The sequence below is a fragment of the Leucopleurus acutus genome (genome assembly GCF_964270905.1).
Source record: "Leucopleurus acutus genome assembly, chromosome: 5".
NCBI classification, from domain to species: domain Eukaryota; kingdom Metazoa; phylum Chordata; class Mammalia; order Artiodactyla; family Delphinidae; genus Leucopleurus; species Leucopleurus acutus.
In genome coordinates, this window is record NC_139147.1 from 50,001,367 (window position 1) to 50,024,644 (window position 23,278).

The 23,278-nt window shown below is 37.3% G+C and overlaps 1 protein-coding gene across 1 annotated transcript in view; it reads left to right on the plus strand.

Annotated features, from left to right (window-relative positions):
* ZPLD1 (zona pellucida like domain containing 1) overlaps positions 1-14,353 on the plus strand; it is a gene marked incomplete at its 3' end in the record, with an annotated part of 38,952 nt that extends 24,599 nt beyond the window's left edge. Inside the window, exons 5-10 of the mRNA XM_082839388.1 lie at positions 696-793; positions 3,461-3,541; positions 6,984-7,155; positions 8,215-8,323; positions 13,732-13,761; positions 14,178-14,353. Of these exons, the coding sequence (XP_082695514.1) occupies positions 696-793; positions 3,461-3,541; positions 6,984-7,155; positions 8,215-8,323; positions 13,732-13,761; positions 14,178-14,353 (666 nt within the window). The remainder of the gene's footprint in view (positions 1-695; positions 794-3,460; positions 3,542-6,983; positions 7,156-8,214; positions 8,324-13,731; positions 13,762-14,177) is intronic.
* Between the last annotated feature and the right edge of the window lie 8,925 nt (positions 14,354-23,278).

The window sequence follows — 23,278 nt, forward strand, 5'->3', positions numbered from 1 at the left end:
CATCTACTGTAGATTGGGAAGTGATATAAATAAACTCTCCAGAATTGGTCTAAACTAAGGGTAAAAGGTAGAAATGAAGTCCTAAGACACCCTTCTATAAGTCCTTACCATGTAATCTAGTACAGGAATTCCAGGCCAAGCATTTTGGCAACTCAGAGACCGTACTGGTCTCTTTTTAGGTTTTTTTATTAAATTTTGGTAATTTCAAATTGCCAGGTAAGTGACTTTGGGTAAACGAGACACATTATTTAAAGTGTAAAGACTTACATCTCCAATGGCAAAGGGCTTAAACTGAAGCAGATATAATTTAAATAAACTGAATATTAGCCACTAATATAATTTAAATAACTGGAATATGAATTTAAGTAAACTGAATATTGATAGCTGAATATTAGACAAACTAAATACTAACCTCTGACTAGTAACCATTGCTTATAATTTAAATACACTGAACATTAATCATCATAAATGGTAAACTATGGACACAAAAAGATTTATGCATGAATTTGTTACTTGGATATGATTTAAGAACAGTTCTGCCAAAAACTAGAGGATTAACTAGGTCCTTTTTGGAGTTGGTTCTGTAAATTGATGTTGATTTGCCCCCCTTTTCTTTTATAGGACATTATTGTCTTAAGTAAATGTGCTGTTGGGAAGGCAATGATGGATTAATTGCTTATTTTTTTCATCATTAGGATTCAACCTACAGTCAGCAGTTAATTATCCCGAGTATAGGATTACCTTTGAAAACCAAAGTATTTGCAGCTGTACAAGCCACTAATCTGGACGGCAGGTATTTTCAAACCCTTATCTTTTGTTGGTTAAAACATTTTGGCTGCCTAAAGCCTCATGAATCATAAAGTTAGCTCATTCACTTTAAAAAAATATTGCCATTGCCATTCCATTTAGAAATGCTAAACAATGGCTCTTAAAGAAGTAGTTAGGGGGGACTTCCCTGGTGGTGCAGTGGTTGGGAATCCGCCTGCCAGTGCAGGGGACACAGGTTCGAGCCCTAATCCGGGAAGATCCCATGTGCCACGGAGCAACTAAGCCCGTGCGCCACAACTACAGAGCCTGTGCTCTAGAGCCCGTGAGCCACAACTACTGAAGCCCACACGCCTAGAGCCCGTGCTCTGCAACAAGAGAAGCCACCACAGTGAGAAGCCCGCGCACAGCAAGGAAGAGTAGCCCCCGCTCGCCGCAAATAGAGAAAGCCCGTGCACAGCAATGAAGACCCAACGCAGCTAAAATAAATAAATAAATTAAAAGAAAAACAATGTAGTTAGGGGCATAGGCCTGAGGCCACTCCCCTAGGGATTTTAATACGTCTCCTGCCCTAACCAGGTACAGACATTTCACTCTCGCCATCCATGGCTACGCATTTTTGCCAAACATAGCAAGGCTTATGCCATTGCCTCTGACCAGACTCTCTCTCCACCACCACCCTCTTGCCTCATACACACCCTTCCATTTTATTTCTGCCAGCTCAAATCCTACCCAGTGTTCCTGGCCCTGATCTAGTGCCATCTCTGTCTGATATCTATCCTTACCACTCCAAACAAGAGAGCAGTCAGAATGGGGTGAGATTAATCAAGGGAAAAGACACGTATTTAAAGGAAAAGAAGAATAACAGTGGAACCACTGTTCTCCCAGTTTCCAAAATGGGAAACTCGACCCTATATTAAGGTGACATAACCTCACCTTAAATGTTCAAAAAACTTCTCAGGAATCCACCCCATCTTATTCTTCAGTTTTCCTTCCCAAGTACCTCGCCTATTATGTCTATTATTCTTCCACCCATGCAGCCACCCTCTGGTCCAGCTGTCAGCATCTCAAACCACCTCCTGCACTCTCTAGCACATTCACCCCAAAACATCCCAGCCAGACTGGGGATTGTGACCTTCCTTCATCCTGCTGCTCCTCCCTCAAAAATGTCAGCACCTAAGGCTCCTGTCCAGATTTTCCAGTGTCTCCGTGCTGCTCGCATCTCAGCCCTCCCACCTGACGCTCCGCATGAACCCAGGACCTTCCTAGTCCCTTCTGGTCCTTCACACCTTTGTTCACATTACTCTTCCCACCTGAATGCCCACCCACCCACAATCGCCACACCTTCTGAAGCCATAGACCTCAGATTCTCCAAGAGAGGGATGATTTCAAATATTCTGCCTCCTGTCAAACTGTATATCAAATCATGTATTCCAATTTTTTGTTTAGAAGGTAATGCCTATATTTTTTGGTTTGCCTATATGTAAAAATACATATATTTTACATATTTGCCTAAATTAAAAAAAAAAGAAATGCTAATAAGTAGAAATAACATATTACAAGGGTGCTTCCCTGGTGGAGCAGTGGTTAAGAATCCGCCTGCCGGGGCAGGGGTCGCGGGTTCGAGCCTTGGTCCAGGAAGATCCCACATGCCGTGAAGCAAATGGGCCCGTGCTCCACAACTACTGATCCTGAGCTGTGGAGCCCGTGTGCCACAACTACTGAAGCCCGTGTACCACAACTACTGAAGCCCGTGCGCCTAGATCCCGTGCTCCTCAGCAAGAGAAGCCACCACAATAAGAAGCCCGCGCACTGCAACAAAGAGGAGCCCCCAATCCCCGGAACTAAAGAAAGCCCGTGTGCAGCAATGAAGACCCAACACAGCCAAAAATAAATAAATAAATACATAAATTTATCTAAAAAACCCCCAAATTACAAGGATTAAAGGGTGACACCCACTTTATGTCATTAATTGGAAAATAGCGATTCTTCCCGTAAAGAAGGAGGGGTAGTGACTGGACGAGGGCATGGGGAGAGCTTTTGGGATACCAGAATGTTCTATGTTTTTCATCTGAAAGATGATTAATCAGATGCAGTCATTTTGTGAACACTTATGATTCATGTATTTTCTATGTGTGTTACTATTCAATAAAAGTTTATTAAAAAACAAAAGAACTCTCCCCATAAGAATCTGGGCCAAAATTATATAAAACGATCTTCAGAAACATCTCTGCAAAATAACAAAATCAATCAAGTTTCATTTGACACTTAGAGAATTCAGAATGATCAAAATTGAAAGGAAATTCAAAAGTAAAGATCCATTTCTGCCCTAATAAAAAAATTGTAGCATGTAAATAGTTTATTTGGGGTTTCTCATATATTATTATTTAAACATTGCATCCTGAAGAGATTAGTACACTCTAGAAATCTGGTTCTACTTTACCTTCTCCCTTTTTGTCTTCTTGGCATTTTTATTCTTGGTTGTATGTGATTCTTGATGTGTGACAGCAATTTGTTGCAGACTTTTAAATACTTTGAGTTTAGGAGAAAATTTTAATAAACAAGAAGTCTCTGCAAATAATATAAAACTATGTTCCCTGGGATAAGATGTTTGTCAATATCTACTTCTCTTGGATTAGTAACTAATATCCAAAAGGAGATTCTGACTCTAGATTATTCTTACCTCTTCCTGCAGATGGAATGTCTTAATGGATTATTGCTACACGACCCCATCAGGGAACCCAAATGATGATATTCGATATGATCTCTTCCTTAGGTAAGTGTCTAAGTCTTGTATTGATAGCAATAACCCTACTATAGATAATTAAAAGAGAAAAGCTAAGTCAGATAAACAAATTATAGGGTACTTTTATAGCTTTTAAATTTAAAGTTTTACATTTTGAACTTTTAGTCCTTATATAGTTGGAACTATAAAAGTAGAGAACAATTTTCAACATGAAATGCTGATAAGGCTGTTGTTGAATGACAGTTACAAGTAAGTTTACTCCATCAAAGATGTTTTATTAATGTTTAGGTCATGTGGGAATATTTCACTGTCTTAGGAAAAACATGGCTAGGGTACTATTGACAATATGAGAAAGGCGGTGAGAGGGTACTATTTTTCCAAAACTAGACTGTCTCATGGTATGTCAAAAGGAGAATAAAATTAAAGTAATGGGCTAGATAATTTAGACCCCAAACTGCTTTTCTTAATTTATCAGTATTTAATATGAAAGTGTAATACAGCCTACCACTCCTTTTTTATCAGAGCCAATAACTTCAACTTCATTCCCCAATAGACAGTGATAGAGTGAATGTAATCTACATTTGGGGAAAGGGGACATTGATCATAAAAACATTCAATCATCTCAGTTCCTTTTCAGCATTTTTATCTGACAGGGGAACAGACTTGAAAGCCAAGCAATGGCTTCTCATCATGCTTATAAAATGCAGTTGGCTCTGATCACTGCCACTTATTGACACATGATGGGAGTAATATGATGGGAAACCAGAATAAGTTTTACTGGCTAATCAACGTTAAGATGATACTCAGAGGGTATGATCAAACTGACACTCATATTCTATTGCTGGAAGTGTTAATTTGGTTAACATTTTTGGGAAAAAATATCAGTATGTATCAAAAAACCTTAAAAGATTTCATATCCTTTGATTCTACTTTTGTGAAATGGGAAGCATATTCTAAAATATTTATGACTTTCTTGTCTATCAGTGCTATTTAAAATAGTAAAACATGAGAATTGACTGCATGTTCAGCAGTAGGGAAATGGGTAGGTGAATTATGGAGAACCAGTAAGTTGAAAGCTCACACAGACATAATAATCATATAAAATTATTTATAAAATTGAAAAAAATAGTTGGCTCTATTTTATCTCTTCCCCTTCTGTCTTCTTGATATTTCTATCTTTAGAAATATGTGGTTCTTTAAAATTTAAATGTATTAAAATATGAAATGAAAGAATTAGCATACACGATTGTACAGTTGACTTCATTTATGTAATACATGATAGAAAAGACTATAAGGAAATACATCAAAAGGTTCACCTTTGTTATTAATGCACAGTGAGATTGTGGATCATTTTGTTTTGACATTTTTCTTATTTTCCAAAATTTCTATAATGATTACGTATTGATAATCTAGAATAAGATCATCAGACTTCTGGTATGACTATGGCTTCAGCTTAATTCTTTCAGTTTTCTTCTTGGAAACTATAGAGACTGAAATGGATAACTAAAAAAAGTCCCCTAAGTGCCATTTTCAGTGAGATAAGGAGGAAAAGAAAACCTAGAAATTCCAAAATATGTGTTAGTGTTGATAAAAGCAGTTAAGATCAAGACAAAACAGAGCAGGAAAAGGCTGGCAGGAAGCAGCGTGGGAAGAAGTGGCAGGAGAAGCAAGGAAGAAAAGTGATTGCTGAGGGGTCCCACTGCCATAGATCCCAGAAAAGTCAGGAGAAATGCATACCTACAAGAACAGAGAATCACAAACTAACTGAATCGAGAAAAAAGGGATAAACAAAAAATCCATAAAATGCCAAAGAAAGGGGGAAATCAACATCGAAATGAGGAGGGTATGGCTCTACCAGATATTACAGTTAATAGAAGCTCTAAAGTTATTAAAGGGGTATGATATTATGTGAGGCTAGACACATAGACAAAAATTTAGAATAGTAAGTTGAAAAACAGATCCAAAACATGGGAATTTACTATATGACAGAGCTTGGTAACATGCAAATCAGTGGGATTGACAGAGATTTTTAAAAATAGTGCTGGATAGTAGATAATCTTAAGGAAAAAAATAGCATAGGATCTGTACTTCGCTCACCATGATAAACTTTAAATAGATTAATTTAAATGTAAAAACTACAGCTTTAAAAGTGATGGAAGAAAGCATGCAGAATATCTTTAGAAATTTGGAGTAAGGAAAATCCTGTTTAGCCCACATACTAGAAGCCATAAAATAAAATATTTTAAATTATGTAAAAATAAAATTTCTGTGTGCAAACACACACACATACACACACCCACACCCACCCACCCACACACACACACACACACACACACATACACTGGGAGGAATGTCCAAAGCCAAACAACAAAGTTAAGACAATTTACAACTTATGTAACAAAGAAGGAACCACTCTTCCTAAAAACCAAGAATTTATAGGAATCTTAAGGAAAAGGCCAACAGTACAATAAAAATTTGAGCAAAGAACATAAACAATTTTCAGATAAAGAAACACAAATGGCTCTAATATATATGAAAAATGCACGCATCCATTCACACTAAGAAAAAGGTGAATTGATATTATATGGTGATAGTTTATTGTTCCTACCAAATAGGGAATAATCCAGAATTTCATACATATACTTTGTTGATGTAGCTCTGAGGGAAATAAGTATTTTTTATACATTACTGGGGCAGTACAAAATGCAACAATATTTATAGAGGGCGATGTGGCAAAATCTGCTGAATGATCCTACAGATATATAGATAACCCAGCACATGTTCAAAATGATGTGTTAAGACTATTCATTATTACTTTGTAAAAATGCAAAAGATTCAAAAATAATGCAAGAGTACGTAAATAGGACACAGGTTAAATAAACTCTGACATGTGCATGATGAAATAGTGTACAACTGTGGAAAAAGATGAAGGAGGCTCTCTAAATATTGATATGGAAAGATCTCTAAGATTCATTGTTAAATTTAAAAAAGGCAAGGTACAAAATAATATAGAGAGTGTGCTATCATTTGTTTAAGAAGGGGGGAACATTGAGAATATATTGCTTCTGCTTCTATTTGCATATGCCCTGTGAGGCTGCAGTAACATGTGAGGTCACCACGGGCAGATTTGTGTGTGGACATGGGAGAGCATGGACAAGGGCAGAGATGTGGGGAGAGACTTTTTACTATATATATTTTATAGCGTTTGGATTTTTGAACCATATGAAAGTATAATTCCTCTAAAATTTGATAATAATATTATAATCAGAAACTGGTCTGCTTAAATATTGTGATCTAGGTCACTTACATATCTGCTGAGTTAGTTTATTCTCCTATTAAGTATCGATAACATGGCATAATTTTGTTAGCTCTTAATGTAATAGGGTACTCTTAATACTGCAGAAATTAATTTGCAAGTCACGGTAGGTTGGTACTTTACAATAATATCGTTTTCACATTCTCTAACGTGTAGCTGTGACAAAGATCCTCAAACCACCGTCATTGAAAACGGCAGGAGCCAGCAGGGCCGCTTTTCCTTTGAAGTGTTCCGATTCGTGAAACACAAGAATCAGAAAATGTCCACTGTCTTCCTGCACTGTGTTACCAAGCTCTGCAGAGCTGATGACTGCCCCTTCCTTATGCCAGTATGTTTTTAGCAACTTTATTCTGAACTGTTGAATTGATCTAAGCTGAAAGTTATCAAGTGTTAGGAACTAATTTCTACATAGAAAGTAGATATGCATCAGGTCAAATAGTTTGAAGTATAATTTTTTCATTCATCCAGGAAAGATCTATTGAATGCCGCCTTGTGCCAAGCATTATGCTGGTAATACAGAGATGCATGAATGAGTTCTGAATTCAGTTAGCTTATCCTTTAGGATCATGAGATAATCATGGCATAAAATATGACAAAATGTTATGGTGCAAAGGTAGGCATATATATGGGCTGTAGTAAAAGGCATTATTCATCATTGTGAGAGAGATGAAACAGGAGAGGCTGGGAGGCTCAGTGGAAGAGATATGACTTTGAAGACACATGAACACCAAAGAGGCAAAATCAAGAGTGTAAGAGACATTCCATGCCAAAGGATGGTCAAAGTCACAGACACATGAAACAGAGTAACTAGGGAACTTCCAGTCCTTCAGTAGGGCTATGGAGTAGAGTAGAATATCTAGACAGTAGGCCCCCTAGTGTTACAGCAATATTAACCTGAGAAAAATGCAGTCATGTTTTTTGATTTGAGATAGCTTTAATGTGTTTATATGTGTGCTCTAATTCATGCATTTCTTCACAATCATTAGTTGCTTTAGTCCTAAGTAGCTGTATCAGTTGGGGTTAAATGGAGATTCCACATTTCCTTGGCTCTGTGCTGACCAGCATTTCAGGGAAAGATTTATTAAAGCCTTGAGAGAAATAGAAGTAGAAAAGTTTGATAAACACAGCTCTTTTTCAGGGGAGCCATTGAGCTATGTAAATTAATGAGGCAATGCACGATTACAATGGGAGGAAATAAGAAATGCGGCCCAAGCCAGGATAAGAAATACTGTAGCAGTTATATGCAAAGTAATTAAATAAATGCACAGAAGTAAATGAATAAAATTAAACATGTGGTATCTCTTCTAAGAGAATCTGCTTTCCAAATGGCCATAAAGAAACAATTTTGTGCTGGTGTGGAATTTCATTTGTTTTCTTAACTCCTTAGATTTGCGACCACAGAGAAAGGCGAGATGCGGGGAGGAGGACCACCTGGAGCCCCCAGAGCACTTCTGGAAATGCTGTCCTTTCTGCAGGGCCCATCATTACTCGGAGTGGTAAGAGTGCTCCTCCTTTTGTGTGTAGTAATAGACGGTTCCAAAATGGCTTGTTCCTTGGCTTCTAAGGAGAACTCAAAGTGATTCTTAAAGAGCACTAATTAACTGTGAGACAAGATAAACTGCTAGACAACTTTAATTTCATGGTAGTTTATTCAACTTACTAAGGGAAATATTCTTTACCACATTTCCCTTCACACACACACACACATACACACACACACACACACACACACACACACACACACACAGAAGTATATGGTGCTGGACATGTTTCATTTGCCCATCCGGATCCACTCTGCCCTTCCCAGCCTCTCTCTGACCTTGAATACTGGTCTCTGTGAACTGCATCCCCTAGCTGCCTTGCCAAGTAGTTTCTGGTTGGACTTGGCCAATAGGTGGCACTGTCAGAGGCTGGGTGTGAAGTCCACACAGCTCCCACCAGACAACTCTCTCCATTCAACTACTCGCAAGAGTTCTGGAAACTCTCCCTTTAACCTATAGCCTAGGTAACTTGACTTTCTCTTGTCAATTCCCTCCATCTTTATAAATAGTCCTATTAAATCTCCTTAAATTGCTAGTTTGAATACCATTTGCTCCCTCCCAGGATCCTGAATTGTAGTAGTATGTAAATACACCCACCAGTGCACTCATTTGTGCTCATGACTCTAATGGACACAATTGTTTATACAATACATTTTCATGTATACAAATATTTGTACATGCATGTCCGTACACATACATATACACATACACACACACTCTCCAAAGGGATACTGCTTTACAAGCGTGAACCTGGAGATATCCAGAATCAGTTGGATAAAACAGACATGCATTGTAAACAACACACACTGAAGTCTGAAAAACTGGTTCTAGTTCCAGCTTTTGTCCTAATAAACTGTGGAACTTGGGATTTTCCTCCACTTCTCTGGGCAAACATTTCTTTCTTTCTTTTTAAAATAAAGGGTTTGAAAAAGTAGCCTTTCAGATTCTTTCTAACTCTATGGTTCTAAATTTGTCTAAAAAGGGAAAGCAGAATTCTGATTTGGACTATATGCTAAAAATTTTTCTCTATTTTATAATAGCCATAGGCTATTATTATGTTTCAATTAGATTATCTTTACCTTTTCTCCCACACTTCCTGTCCCACAATGAAAAGAAAATTTTGTCTGAAAGAGGTGATTAAGCAAAAGTCATTTTGACCTAAAAAATACAGACAATTGCTTTAATTATTCTCTCCTTTGTGTTTATGTACACATATTAGAATTTTTTTAAAAAGCCTAAGAGGCCCTTTAAATAATACAGAAATTTATTAAATATAAAATTTCAAACTTAGTCTGTACTCCCTGAGGGTTTGGTATGTTTTGAATGGTTTGAAAATGACTAGTTTGTGGTTTGTCAGAGGCCCAATCCTTATCTCTGTCTAGCTGTTGGAAATAGCTCGTAGAATTGCACTGCATGGAAACTCAGCTCTTGCTGCCAATAATTAGGAATGCTTTGGGGTAGGCACAATAAAAAATATTCTTATTTCTATGGAGCGTATCTGGAGTCAGTTTGCCATAAGAAAAGAACCTTGAAAGTGACATTTCTCTGTCCACGTTGAGTAGATGACTTTTCCTCCTTTTTAACTCCTTTGCTTCCTTCTTACCTGGACGAAATCAAATTTAAATATTACAAATTTTAAATAATTTACTAGTGTAATATAATTTTAAAACAGACCAAAATTATTAAGATCTCCAAATCCCAGTAAAGATTACCAAGGAGCAATTTCTAATCCTACTGTAGCTTACCAGCTATCCAGGTTTATAGGTTTCTTTCACATCACATCTAGTCATCCGAAATATATATGTTAAAACCTCAAAGAGCTAATGCCTTTGATAACAATACCTCTGATGTCATGCCTGGATTTCTTCCTTTCCAATTTCGACTTGTTTCCACCTCAAAGATGACATTTATTTCCCAATGCACTAAGGTTCTCTCCTAGTCACCTTGGTCTCTCCACTGGTAAAGCCCCCAAAGGATAATGGTTAACCTTCCTTCATTTCTCTCTCACTCTCTGTGGATTTTTGTTTTGTAACTTTGATAAATAGCAGTAGAACGGTCCTTATTTTTGGATATCATGGTGGCCTCACTGCCTAGAGGACCATGTATTACAATAATTTCATAATACTACTATAATATCCTTAAAAATTTTTAATTTTAAATTCCATACAAATACAACTCAGAAATCAAGATATAGTCATTCACAGGCAAATTCTATGTAAATTTAATGTCCAGCTTAATGACCAGGGCTACCTTCTTCTCTTAGTTTTACTTTATTTTTTACCTTAATTCAGCTAGAATTTATCTCTGCAGATCCTATGGCTGATTTTCACAGACAAGTCCAGTTTCAGGCTTGATTTGCTCTCTTCAAAGCTCTCTGATACTTGGAATATTTGCTCTGTTTACTCACTGAACCACGCCTTCCCCTAGACATCTGGCTTGGATCAAGTTTAATAAGTTGTTAAACCTCAGAACTTCTGTCTTGTTTTGTTTTACTTTAATGAAGTCAAACCCGTTGTGGTTATTTTTACCCAACATTGTTAATCCTTTTTTTAGTTGACTTAGGAAAATATTCATATCCTCAGAATTCAAAATCCTCAAAATTCATGAAATGTTCTTATTTTAAGCTCTGAAATGCTAAAACTATTCGGTAGGGAAATGCTTATCATGGGGTACAATCCTGGAAATTTAAAGGTATAATCACTGGAAAATAGTAGTACCTAATTTTTTTTTTTTTTACAAAAATTCATATGGAGAAGTTCAAGCCAAACGCTTGTCCAACTAGTGTCATTGAGTTTCATTGAATAATTCATTCTAGCATATTTATTTAGCCCCTACAGGGACAGCCACTCTGCTAGGAACTGGGAATAAAATAGAGAACAGGCCACAGTCTTTGCCCTTGGGGAATCTTAGAATTCAGCTGTAGAGATAGACTATTAACGAACATGACCCAGTGGAGAGTAAAAAGTTTTGAGATTCTCAACCTGAAATATGTGGTTCATTTTACCACATAGGTAAATTGAAGACTTAAAAAAATAGTTTGTGCTTAGAAAGGAAAAATATTCATTCTGCATATATCTTTGCACTTATGTTCACCTTTTCCATTTATTTCAGCTACTTATCTGAGAGAAAAGCAGAGAATGACAATTTATCTTCCACTTCTGGCTTTTAAACAGCTGTGGTATTGCTACTGTCACTTTCCTCCTATGGGTCCTCAGCTAGCTATATGTTTTTTGAAGAGCTCACCAAGTTTAGAATTCCAATCTGTTCGAATTCCATAAGGTTTCTTTTAGTGTACATGTGTATAAGACCAAGTCGGTGTGAAAGAAAAACAGAAGTGTGTGGTGACAAAAAGCTCCTGAAAAATCACTACCTCCTTTTCCAGACAGTTCTTTGATTTTCTTTTAATTGCAATGATCCTAACTGCAGGATACCAGAAACAGAAGATAACAGATAAATTTATTCTAAGTTTATTCAGTATCGAGTACAATTCCAAACAATATTCAAATATTACACACTCTGATTTCAGCCATCTACCAAAGGTAGGATGCTTTCAGTTTTTCAGAGTCCTGGAGCCTGCAGCTGATGTGGCTTATTTGGCATCTTTGTCCCCACACAGAGATTTTGTCCACAGCCAAGTCCTTGTAGGTGACAGCTGGGATGTTGTTCTTACAATAGCACTTTGGTAATGTAAGAGAGGAGTGGATATTCTGACTTCTTTTGTTAACCTGAAATTGCAGAAAATAGTGGGGGCGTACAATCATAGAACTTTTGCTTAATTTGGGATACATAGGAGGAACCTTTCTATTCTTTAATAGAAACATTTCTTTAAGAGCAAATAAATGTAATTCCTAAGCAAAGAATAACTTCTAAAAAGGAATTTTATAGCATTATATATTCTCTTCCATGTTCCAGTGAGGCAGCTTGTTTTGGGAAAGGGGCACACAGATCTTTTGGTTGAATTAATCACAGTGCATACATCCCATCTATTTCCATGAGAAGCTATTGTCCTTGTAGGATCATATTGGTTGGAGGTTAGGATTTTCCTAAGGATGTCTTATAATGAAAATTTGTATTTTTTTTTCTTTTTGTCCTATAGCAAAGCACTGCACCATTCTAAAGAATCCTATGAATGAGTGCTCTATTTATTTTGGACATTATACTTCAGGATCAAACAGCAGAACCATCATTTCTGCCAAGACCCATATGTCTGAAAAGAAATGGCATCAGATGTTTTATAAATATCTCACCAGGTTCTCCCATCAATTATTTCAAATACTAATCCTGGAGTTTTATAGTTTGAGATATTTATCTCTTTTACTAAAAATATTTCCACACTTGCTAGTTTATATTATTTTAGAAAAGGGACTCTGAAACTGAGCTTTTATTTAAGCCTGTGTTTACTTTATCATGGAGGCTGTGACAGATGGAAGTTTCTTCATCTGTAAAATGGGAGTAGCAATAATATCTAAACCATATGGCAATTATGAGAATTAAATGTAATAACATATGAGACAGCACTTTGTAAACTGTATGAAATTACACACATATTAATTGTAATAGTATTTATACTCCAGAATCAAACAGCCCACTGCACACATTTTATGGTTCAAATAACAAACACTCACAGGCACATATACACCCATGTATTTAAACACAAATATCCACTCATTGTGTATGCTCAAGGGTTAATTGCTATATGATTACAAAATGGGTAGCAAAAACTGGGAAACCAAGTGAATGTGTTCATTGCATCTATTATGTTTGTCAGGGAAAAGTGAAAAATCAATGGCTTCAGTCTTTTACTTAACAGATGCAAATAAAACTGCAACTCAAGTTCAGGAGTGATTTTTCTTTTCATTTAGTTATTAAGTACGAATTTATTTTCTTGGAACTTGATGTTTTTTGCAGATTATAATGGGCAAATTGGCATCACTTAAAATAGAGTGGCACTAAATAATGAATGTTTCTCTATAACAGAATAATAAGTGGCAGGTTATAGGGCTCTAAAAAATGTAATAGCTGTTAACAATTACTGCCCCCACTAACCTGACTGGAGAGATAATGATGAAGCAAAGTCAGCAGGAAAGAATACAGCACAGTATGTTTTACGACTTTATTTGTATGCCCAGGGCAGTAGCAGGGTGTGGGCTTGGAGGAATAGATAGATGATGAAATCTTGGACACATGGAACAGGAAATGAGAAAGCGGACGGTTTAGCGGGACTTTCGTTATTGCCTTTCCCAGGGAGCTTGTGGGTGAAGATGAGGGGATATATAGGTAAAAAGTAATTATAGAATTATAACAGACATAAATACATATTTGGAGACACAATATTGCTTTTCTTTTTCTTTTCTTCCCCCCAGATGAGACTCCAACCAACAATTCCCAGCTTGGTAAGATAATTAACATATATTGAAAATTAAAGTATAATTTTTTTAAATGTTAAGTATTTTTTGGTGATCAGTTACAAAACTGTAATCAGCTAAAAATAATGAACTCTGGTTTAACAAGCTTGTTATATTTTAAATAACAGTTCACTGAAGATTTCTGAACTCATATGCAACCTGTTGGTCAATTTTTAGAGCATTTTATAGATGACTTTTTTTGGCTGCCTGGGGGATACCAGGCCTCTAAACCATACAATCCTTTGGGTATTGAATTGAATTATAGTCAAATAAATTGTAGCATAATTGTCTCATGCCATTATTCTATAAGATACTGATGACAGATGCTTTGCAGGTTTAAATTGGGATAAGGTGAGTTAAATCTGATACTGGACCTTCCCATTGTGTGTGTTTATTACTTGCAGGTTCTCCAAACGAACCTCATTTCCAGCTGAACGCCATCACCAGTGCACTGATATCAGGAATGGTCCTTCTGGGAGTCATGAGCTTTTCCCTCCTCCTGTGCTTACTGGCCCTCCTACACAGGAAGGCACCCACCAGTTTGGTATTGAACGGCATACGAAACCCAGTCTTTGACTGACTGTCACAGGCCTCTGCTCTCGGGAGAAGGCTTCACTGGCTCTACAGTGACTGCAGTCAGTGTTCTATCTGAATTGAATGCCAGCCAGCATTTGATATTTGTAGGTTTGATAGACTTCAGTGTAGCTTGTTAGCATGACAATAGTGAGAGAATTTTGATAATATTGCTCTCGTCACTTACGTTTGTGGTCAGGCCTGTTGGTATGGCACCCGTGGGTATACTGAAAATAAGCAAACAACATTCAGGACTTAGATCTTACAGGATCCGTCATTATTTCATTTCATTTCAACTTTCTTTTGATTATTGGTTTTATAGATAAAAGGTGACCATAGGAAAAAAAATAAATTTGTTGCAATTTTATCCCCTAAGCATTAAAATCCACTGTGATGGCAATTAGATTTGCATATGTGGTCCTGAAATGAAAGTTGCTTTTTGTTTTATTCCAGATAATTGCAGCTTGGGGATAGGTTTTAATTGGACCAGCCAATTTGGACACCTGAGATTTAATTTCTCATTCTATGACCTCCTATGTTTTTGGCTGATTTCCGTGTCTGAAAACATTCATTTGAAAAACAAAAATACAACTCTTGGGTATTGTATCCTAACCTGGAGGGAGCATCCATTTGTGTAGCAAACACTAAAATTAGTCGTTAACCTCTAAAGGATACTGACACTAGGTCGTTATTCATTTGATAGAAGAATCTGTGATCCGTTTTCTCCTGGTTCAAGTGAGAACATCAACACGTGTTCCCTCTGCGCCCAAGTAAACCACTCAGCTGCTACTGCAGCTGTGCTTCCAGACTGCAAAGATTATTCTTAATTCAGGAACCATTACATGGGAAAACAAACAGTAGTTGTGGGAGAGGACATCGTCCCCACACACAAGCATAGCGTTCCTATGTGGGTTTTTAAAAACCTAAGTTCCATTTTTTTCCCCTAGAACAAAGAGGAAACAGGTTAAATGTTTTTGCAGAATTTTGTTGGAGTCTCCATGAAAAAAATGTCGCTTTTCTTACAAATTTCTGATGTAGACAAAACATGTAGTCTGGAGGAGGCCTACTTTTGCAGGTGTCTCCTTTAAGGCATCATGATTGCCATGGAAGAAACAGTATTTTCCTCTAATAGTAAACTGCAAGAAGCATTTTATTTTTTATGAGTTTTGCAAAAAATTTTAAAAAGCCAAGTTTTAAGCTTATATTCTTACCAAAAAATCAAGCTTCCCTTTGTTCAATCTATCTACACAATGGAACAAATAAAACAATTCAATGACAAACACCAGTACCTAGCATGTGCAGCTACTAGAAGTGCTGTTTATAACTGTAGAAATTGCTGTAGAGACTAATTGTTATTCAACATTTGTGACCTATTATTCAGGACTTAATTTTACTATACTACATGCAAATCACTATGCAAGCTTAGATTTGTTTCAAATGAAGTGTCTATGCTCTGATGTTAATAATTAAATCAATCATCAAATCAAAAAAATACCTTTTCTCCAATTTGCCTGAATAGTTCAGAAGAAAGTATTTATATTACTCTAATTAGCTATATAATTGCCTCAACTTTCTCTTTCAAGGTATAGACACTGTCAGAGGGAAATAGGTTTTGAAAAGTCTCCTGATAATTTCTTCAATATAACAGAGTCACAAACGCTTAAAAAGCCAATCTCCTCTTCCTCATGTTACTTCAAAATAACTTTGAAGTGACCATTCTGAACTTTATCAGTGTTAGCAATTTATTTACAGATTTAAAGGGGGAAATCTTACAGAAGAAAATATGGACCATGCTACTTATGTGACCCTCCATGTACAGGTATAGTATTGAAATATTCTGGTAAATCTATTTCAGATACTTTAAGTGAATTGCCATTGATCCAAGGATTAAATCCTGTGAATAGTACATTATATCATTGAAACTGGTTTGTCAGTTTGATTTTTGTGCTTTGGGGATAGTTACTGTTTCAGCTATTAACCCGTTAAATTCTATACACCATTTTCTAAAACTGAATAATGCACATATCAGTTTGCAAGTAACTTAAATCTCATATTATTGTTTGCCACCTTTAACATAAGTGGGATGTCCAAAGCTATAATGAGACAAACCAGGTTTGCTTTAAATAGCTTTGTTCTTATAAACCTGCAGTTATATGTAGTATTTAGTTATACTGAATATTCCAGTTACTATAGCGTGAAAACCTTACAAAATATGTGCAAATATTCCTTCAGTTTTAATACCTCAAACTGTTTTTTGCATTTCAGGGGTAAGGTCTGATGACATGTAAAAGATGATTGTTCAATAAAATAATTGTAAGTGATATCTTTAAAACTGATTTTTTTAAAATTTATTTTGTTTTTAAGATATATCTCCATCCTACTCTCACCATTCTATTCCACTTTCACAAACATTAAGAAAGGTTAAACTTAAAATAAGCTGCCTAATGCAGGGAAGGGCAGTAGCTCTAGGCTAGATGAAGCCTGCCCTCTCCACACTGAACTTCCGCAGCCCTGTGTTGGGAGCATATTCATGAGACCAGCTGAGGGTAAAGAGGTACTTTACCTTGTGTCTGAGCTCTGACTAAAACTGAGCCTACGATTTTTAAAACTTTGAGGGGAAAGTAAAAACTGGAAAGACAGGAGCTCAGCTTCTGCCCAGAGTTGCATAGTCTCTCATGACAGTTCCGTCAGGGTCTGGCTGCCACCTCTTGTTTTGGAATATGACAAAGAGTTGAGGAGAAATCCTTTTCCTCACTCAGGGAGAATCCAATCTTACAGAACTGAGTACTAGTCTGGGTCCTCAAGTATTGGCACTTAGCTTTGGGAGCATCACAGACATGATGGTCCATGAAGGGGCATTGTTAACTGTGGAAAATGTAAGGCAGTGAACTTCTAGAAGTGAGAAAAGAGCAGGAGAAGAAGTATATGGGAGACATTTGTGAACACACACAAGGTGTAGTTTGAAGGATTCTCAGCACTTGGCAGGAGAGAACTGTAACAGGATGGAGAGCCTTCTGTCAAGATGATAGAGGCTATTAGGCTAGCACACATTTGCTTTCATTTTATATTTATAAGGAAAACAGGAAGCTGACCATAGATCAATTGCTTTTGAAAATGAAGTTCCTCAATTATTTACGAGTTGGGAGACATTTAATACAAAACAATCCAAATTTGTAATTTAGAAAAGTATATACTTGGGTAGTAAACAAAATAAGTACAAGGATTGGCTGGTGTATTAGGGTTCCCCAGAGAAAAAGAACTAATAGGATGTATGCATAGAAAGAGATTTATTTTAAGGAATTAGCTTTCATTATTATGGAGGCTGACAAATCCCAAGATCTGCAGTGGGCAAGCTGGAGACACAGGAGAGCTGGTGATGTGTTTCCAGACTGAAAGCCAGCAGGCGCAAGCCCCAGTAGAGCTCTTATTTCAGTTCTAGTCCAAAGGAAGGACTAAACCAGTGTCCCAGTTGGAAAGGCCGTCAGGCAGGAGGAATTTCTTGTAGTCATGGGAGAGTTAGACTTTTTGTTCTATTCTGATTTTCAACTGAATAAATAGGGTCCACTCACATTAGAGAGGGCAATCTGCTTTACTCATGTATTCAAATGTTAGGTCTCATCCAGAAACATCCTACAGACACACCCAGAATAATGTTTGACCAAATGTGTGGGCAACCTGTGGCCCAGTCAGGTTGACACAAAATGAACCATCACAGCTGGTAAACTTGCAAACACACCATTATTATGTGTCACACTACTAAAATATAAAACGTCCTAATGAACCAAGCCATATTAAGGGAATGAATAAATAAAAATATTACAAAATTTGATAATCTCCTCTTGAAATTACTTTGAAATATTTAATGTCTGGAGGTAAGGGCTTGTGAGCAGAGGGTCCTCTTTCATATTAGCTAAAAATATGGATCAAACAGAGAAAAGACAGGGCTATGAGTGGGTGGGAAGTGATGTGCTTGGAAATTATGCTGAATTATCTCTCCTTATCATGAGAAACAGGGCAGAAGGAGGCCTGGCATCAAAGCACTGATTGGACCGACATCCTGCAGGGTTGGTATTGAGGGGGCGGGTGGCCAAGGAGTGGAGTGAGTGATGTCATCAGCAATGACAACAGGCCAGAAGCAGTGAAAAGCATAAAACAGCAAAGCAGAGATAATAGGGGGCAAATGCAACAAGGAAAGTGTTGAACCCTGGGAGGAGAGGCAGCTTCTCAGAGGGCATGAGTTCATTGGTAGAAGACAAAAACAAATCTCTGGTAGCTGTTACCCATGTTTCTCATGATGGTGACTTGTCTCCTCCAGAGACTCAAAGGAAGTGGAAACTGGATAAATATAAGTTATACTTTCATGTTTGTGAGAATATCTTGCCGATCTTTACAAATTTGAATAATACAGGAGAACTAAAATTGCCTTGATTAATACCACTTTTTGCTGAGATAGCAAGGAGAGAATTGGTTTGGGTACTAGACACAATATTTGGAAATCTCTGTTCAATAAACTTCATTTAAAAAATGCTTTGTATTCTTGGCGAAGTGAAATTGAGAACTCAGATTGTTATCTGCATAGTTCAAACCTCCAATTCCCTTTTACCTCAAGTATCTGGATATTTTTTGTTTTACTTAAATTGCCAACATAATTATCTCAATTTTCCCTTTCATTTTCTATGTTGAAAAGAGAAGTTACATCATTATATGGAGGTTTAGTCAAAGGGAACTTGGATCAAATGTTGAGGTTAGTTTTCATCAGGAGCATAGCTGTGTTAGCAATGCCCAAAGCACAATCTATTACTGAATAATCCTGCTCATTTGGCTAATCAACTAACACTGGAAGATCCTGGGAGAGTTTGGGTTTGACAGTTTCACGCAACTCTGACTCAAAGTTATACAGGTCGTGAAGCCATTTCTCCCTTTGCGTGTAGTTTTCTAACTTTAGAAATTATTTACCACTTGGGAATTGGAACTGATTTTATTTTAAAAGCTATTGTTTTGCTAACATATATTTTGTTGTTCATAAAATGAGATGGCAGAATGCCCACTGAGAGAGAATTGAACCCAGTGATTTCTCTTAAATTCTATAAAGATAAATCACAATTAGTTTTTGCATCACCCTCACTCTCAAAACGCAATATGGAACACAGGTGATTCACTATCTCATTAAAAGATTTATCAAAACTTTAATGCTTTCTTTCCAGTTTGTCAATGGATCCATAATGAGAATTTCTCTTATTTCACACTTCACCATCCCTGGTCTGTAGCCCTTGTCTTGTGGTCCAAAATGGAGAAAGGTCCAAAAATAGAGGCAAAGGACATACACACATCGTCAATAGTTTAAGGAAATTTCCTGGAAGCTGCCACAGGAAACTTTCTCTCATTATTTAACTTGCCAGACTTAGTCACTACCAGCACAGGTGTCTCAGAAATGTACTGTGGGTGTCCATGTGCCCAGCTATCATCAGAGGATCTGACTTAAACCTGTGTTACTCAAGTCATGTCATCATTTACTCACAGCTTTAAAACATGAGATACATTGATTTATGTACAAGGATGTTTATCACTATTATTTTTAATAAAAAATATTAGATGCCACTTAAATGTTTCCAAATACAGAATTCTTAGATGTATTATGGTCCTTTGCTGTGCTATAATGATATGTAAACACTAAAATCAGTTATAAAAAGACTTTACCCAAATGGAAAATGCTTATGCTATAACATGAAAAGAAAAAAGCAGAATACAGAACTGTATATATAATATGAGCTCACACAGAAAAAAGACACGAAGAAAACTGATAGAAAAGTTAACTATGGTCAGTTAGGAAAAATAATTGGTTTTGATATTAATCTTTTTATACTGCTAATCTCTAGAATGTTTTCTTTTTTCTTTTCCTTTTTTTTTTTTTTTTTTGAGAAAGTATCCAGATAATTTAAATGAGAAAGTAATTTTAGTGGTCTGGTAATTTGGAAGTTGAGGAAAGTGTTTTGTCTATATTATTGACATAATTGCATCAATTCTCAACTTTACTTCATCTACTGAAAAAAAATTCTTTGCACTTAATCTAATGAGCATGTAGGAAGAAAACAAAAATCTAAACCGTTCTGAGAGACAGTGGAATGCAACTGCTTTATTTATTCCAAAGCAATTCTAACATTTTATTCAACATGCAAATGGTGTGCAATGCACTTAAGATTATACAATGGCAGACACTAAGCAGATTTGGGGAATTCTGGATTCTATTGACAGAAATGAATGAGCTATCTGACTCACTGTTTTTCATTTGTGCATTTGTTTTTCCCATATCACTAGCATTCGTTATGGTCACACAGCCAGGCTCACATTCAAACCGAGTTTATGCTCTGGGAAATGCTGAAAAGCATTATCATCTTCATTATTGTCATCAGTGAAAATTATGTTCGTCCATGCTCTCTGGAGTTGATGGCTGGGATGTTTGAAAACAACATCCAGGCATTTTCCCTCACCCTGAGAAAAAAAAATACATACCAGTGTTTTTTTTTTTTTTTATTTTACTAATAATCTGTTTTTCCTTTGCCTTTTAAAGTTGACAAAAGCTGCACGTAATGAATGCTATTTGTACATAACAAGTACAATGTCACTGCCTGGCATATGAAACAGATACAGAAATTCTCCAGATTAGCCCCCTCAGTTGAACACTACTCATATTTTGAAGTAAACAAATAACCATTTCCTGTGCATTTTCGCCTCACCCCATCACCACATCAGAACAGTGATAATTGCTTAGGAGACTCTTGGTATTCCCTCCATGCCCTACTCAGTATCCCTTGGAAAGGGTGGCCAGGACTCCATTGTAAATACAGCTATAAGGTCCGAATTCCTGCAGGTTTGAGGAGAAAGGTTGTAGCAGCTTTCCCGCGCTAATTTATGAACTCTTTTGAGTTAAATTTTTTCCTCAAAAAGGGATCTTTCCTCAAAATGGCAACCAGGGTAAGTAACTTCGTACATACCCAGAGGGTTTGAAATAATGCCTTGAAGACTGTGTGGTTTTTCCTAAATTGTCAGCTGTAGAGTTCAAAGGGATCACATTTTGCCTCAGTTTAAAACCAACACTTTTCTTTCTTTAAACGGGATTAAGAGTATCACGGAGCCCTGGGGCGTGGGGTGGGGCCGCCCTGGCGCGGGTCATGCTGGGTCCAGCGCCCGGGTTGCTGGGAAGGGGGCGGAGCACGGCTGCTCTGGAGCGTCTAGAGGGAGAAGTAGCCGCTGCGGTGGCTGCGTTCCTCGCAAGACCGTCATGTTCACGGACGCCAAGGAGTCAAGCACCGTGTTGGAGCTGAAGCGCATCGTCGAGGACATCCTCAGGCGGCCGCTGGACTAGCAGCGAGCGGCTGTACAAGGACGACAAGCTTCCGGACGACGGTAAGACATTGGGCGAGTGTGGCTTCACCAGCCAGACATCAGGGCCTCAGGCGCCAGCTACTGTGGGACTAGCCTTCTGAGCAGATGAAGCATTTGAGGCCCTACGCGTCGAGCCCTTCTCCAACCCACCCGAGCTGCCGCATGTGATGAAGCCGCAGGACTCAGGAAGCAGCCCCAATGAACAAGATGTGCAGTGAGAGACTCTCCCCCCACTGCCCCTCCCCCCCTTAAAAGATATTTGGGTGTCCAAAAAAGAAAAAAAAGAGAGGTTATTCTCTTAATCCCATCTGAAGAAAGAAAAATGTGTTATCCTTCGCTCTTCAGTTTAAATGACTTCCCCCAATATCTGAACTCTGTGCTAACTCTAAATGGAAGCCAAGAAGCAAAGAATAATGTGCTGTTTTAAATGTAAATGGAAGATACGATGTTGAGGCTAAATTTTAAAACCACACCAAGATATATGCATTCTCCTCTCACATTTAAATAATGCTCACATTAAATAATTGTTCCAAAGGAACTGTCAGATGAAACAGTTACAGCTTTCCCTAACTGAGCTCTGACAACTAGAAGTTTAAGGCTCACAGTGAAGTTATGAAAATAATTTTTTAAAAAACTCATTTGTAAAACATGAGCAAAACCTTATTTCTATCTGATATTGGCAGAAAAATGAACAAGTTCTACAGTATTGAGTAGGTGAAGCTTTCTAGATTATATTGATTATGCAGGACTAGCCCGGGGAATCTAAACCATGTAGGACGAAATTGAGTTTTGAGGACCTGTGCATAAATTGCAAAGGTATAGGCATTATTGTTTTTAACTTTTATCTTAGATATCATCTTTATTTGTGCTTTCTATGCTCTGGGAAAATGTGGAACTGACTATGAAATGCAGAAGCTCTGCAAATCAGTACATAGAGCTTCCTGGGGGCCTTGAAGTCAAGGAATTGAGCACATTGTTTGTAAAACAGATTGCTCATTCCTGAGAGCTGATAAATTATGGCCGGCATTGGTTTGGAGTAAGGAGAAATAAATTGGAAACTTACAATAACTCTAGATCCCTAGTCCTGGATGTATGATCCCCTGACCCTCACCATCAGTCTTACCAAGTAACTTGTTAGAAATGCAGTTTCTCAGAACCCAGTCCAGATCTACTCAATCAAAAACTCTGGGGGTGGCGCCCCCTATTTTCTGTTTAGCAAGCCCTCCAGTTGATTCTGCTGCATGCTAAAGTTTGAGAACCACTGCTCTGGAATAAGACTGAAGGCAATTCCAGAAAGCTGAAAAGAGATCACCACAGATATATGGAAGTATCTGTATATCCCCAAACAGAAAGAAGGAGCCATACTACCTAGTGTCTAGAGCTGGAAATACACCTCTATTATGACATCCTCTATTATGTATAGCACTTTGACCCAAATGGTTACACTTATCCATCATTTATGATCACCAGGGATGATTCAGCTGACCTGGCTGGGCAGTGGTGTACTTTCTCCCTCATTTCTCCTTGTTTACTATCTATGTTTAGTATT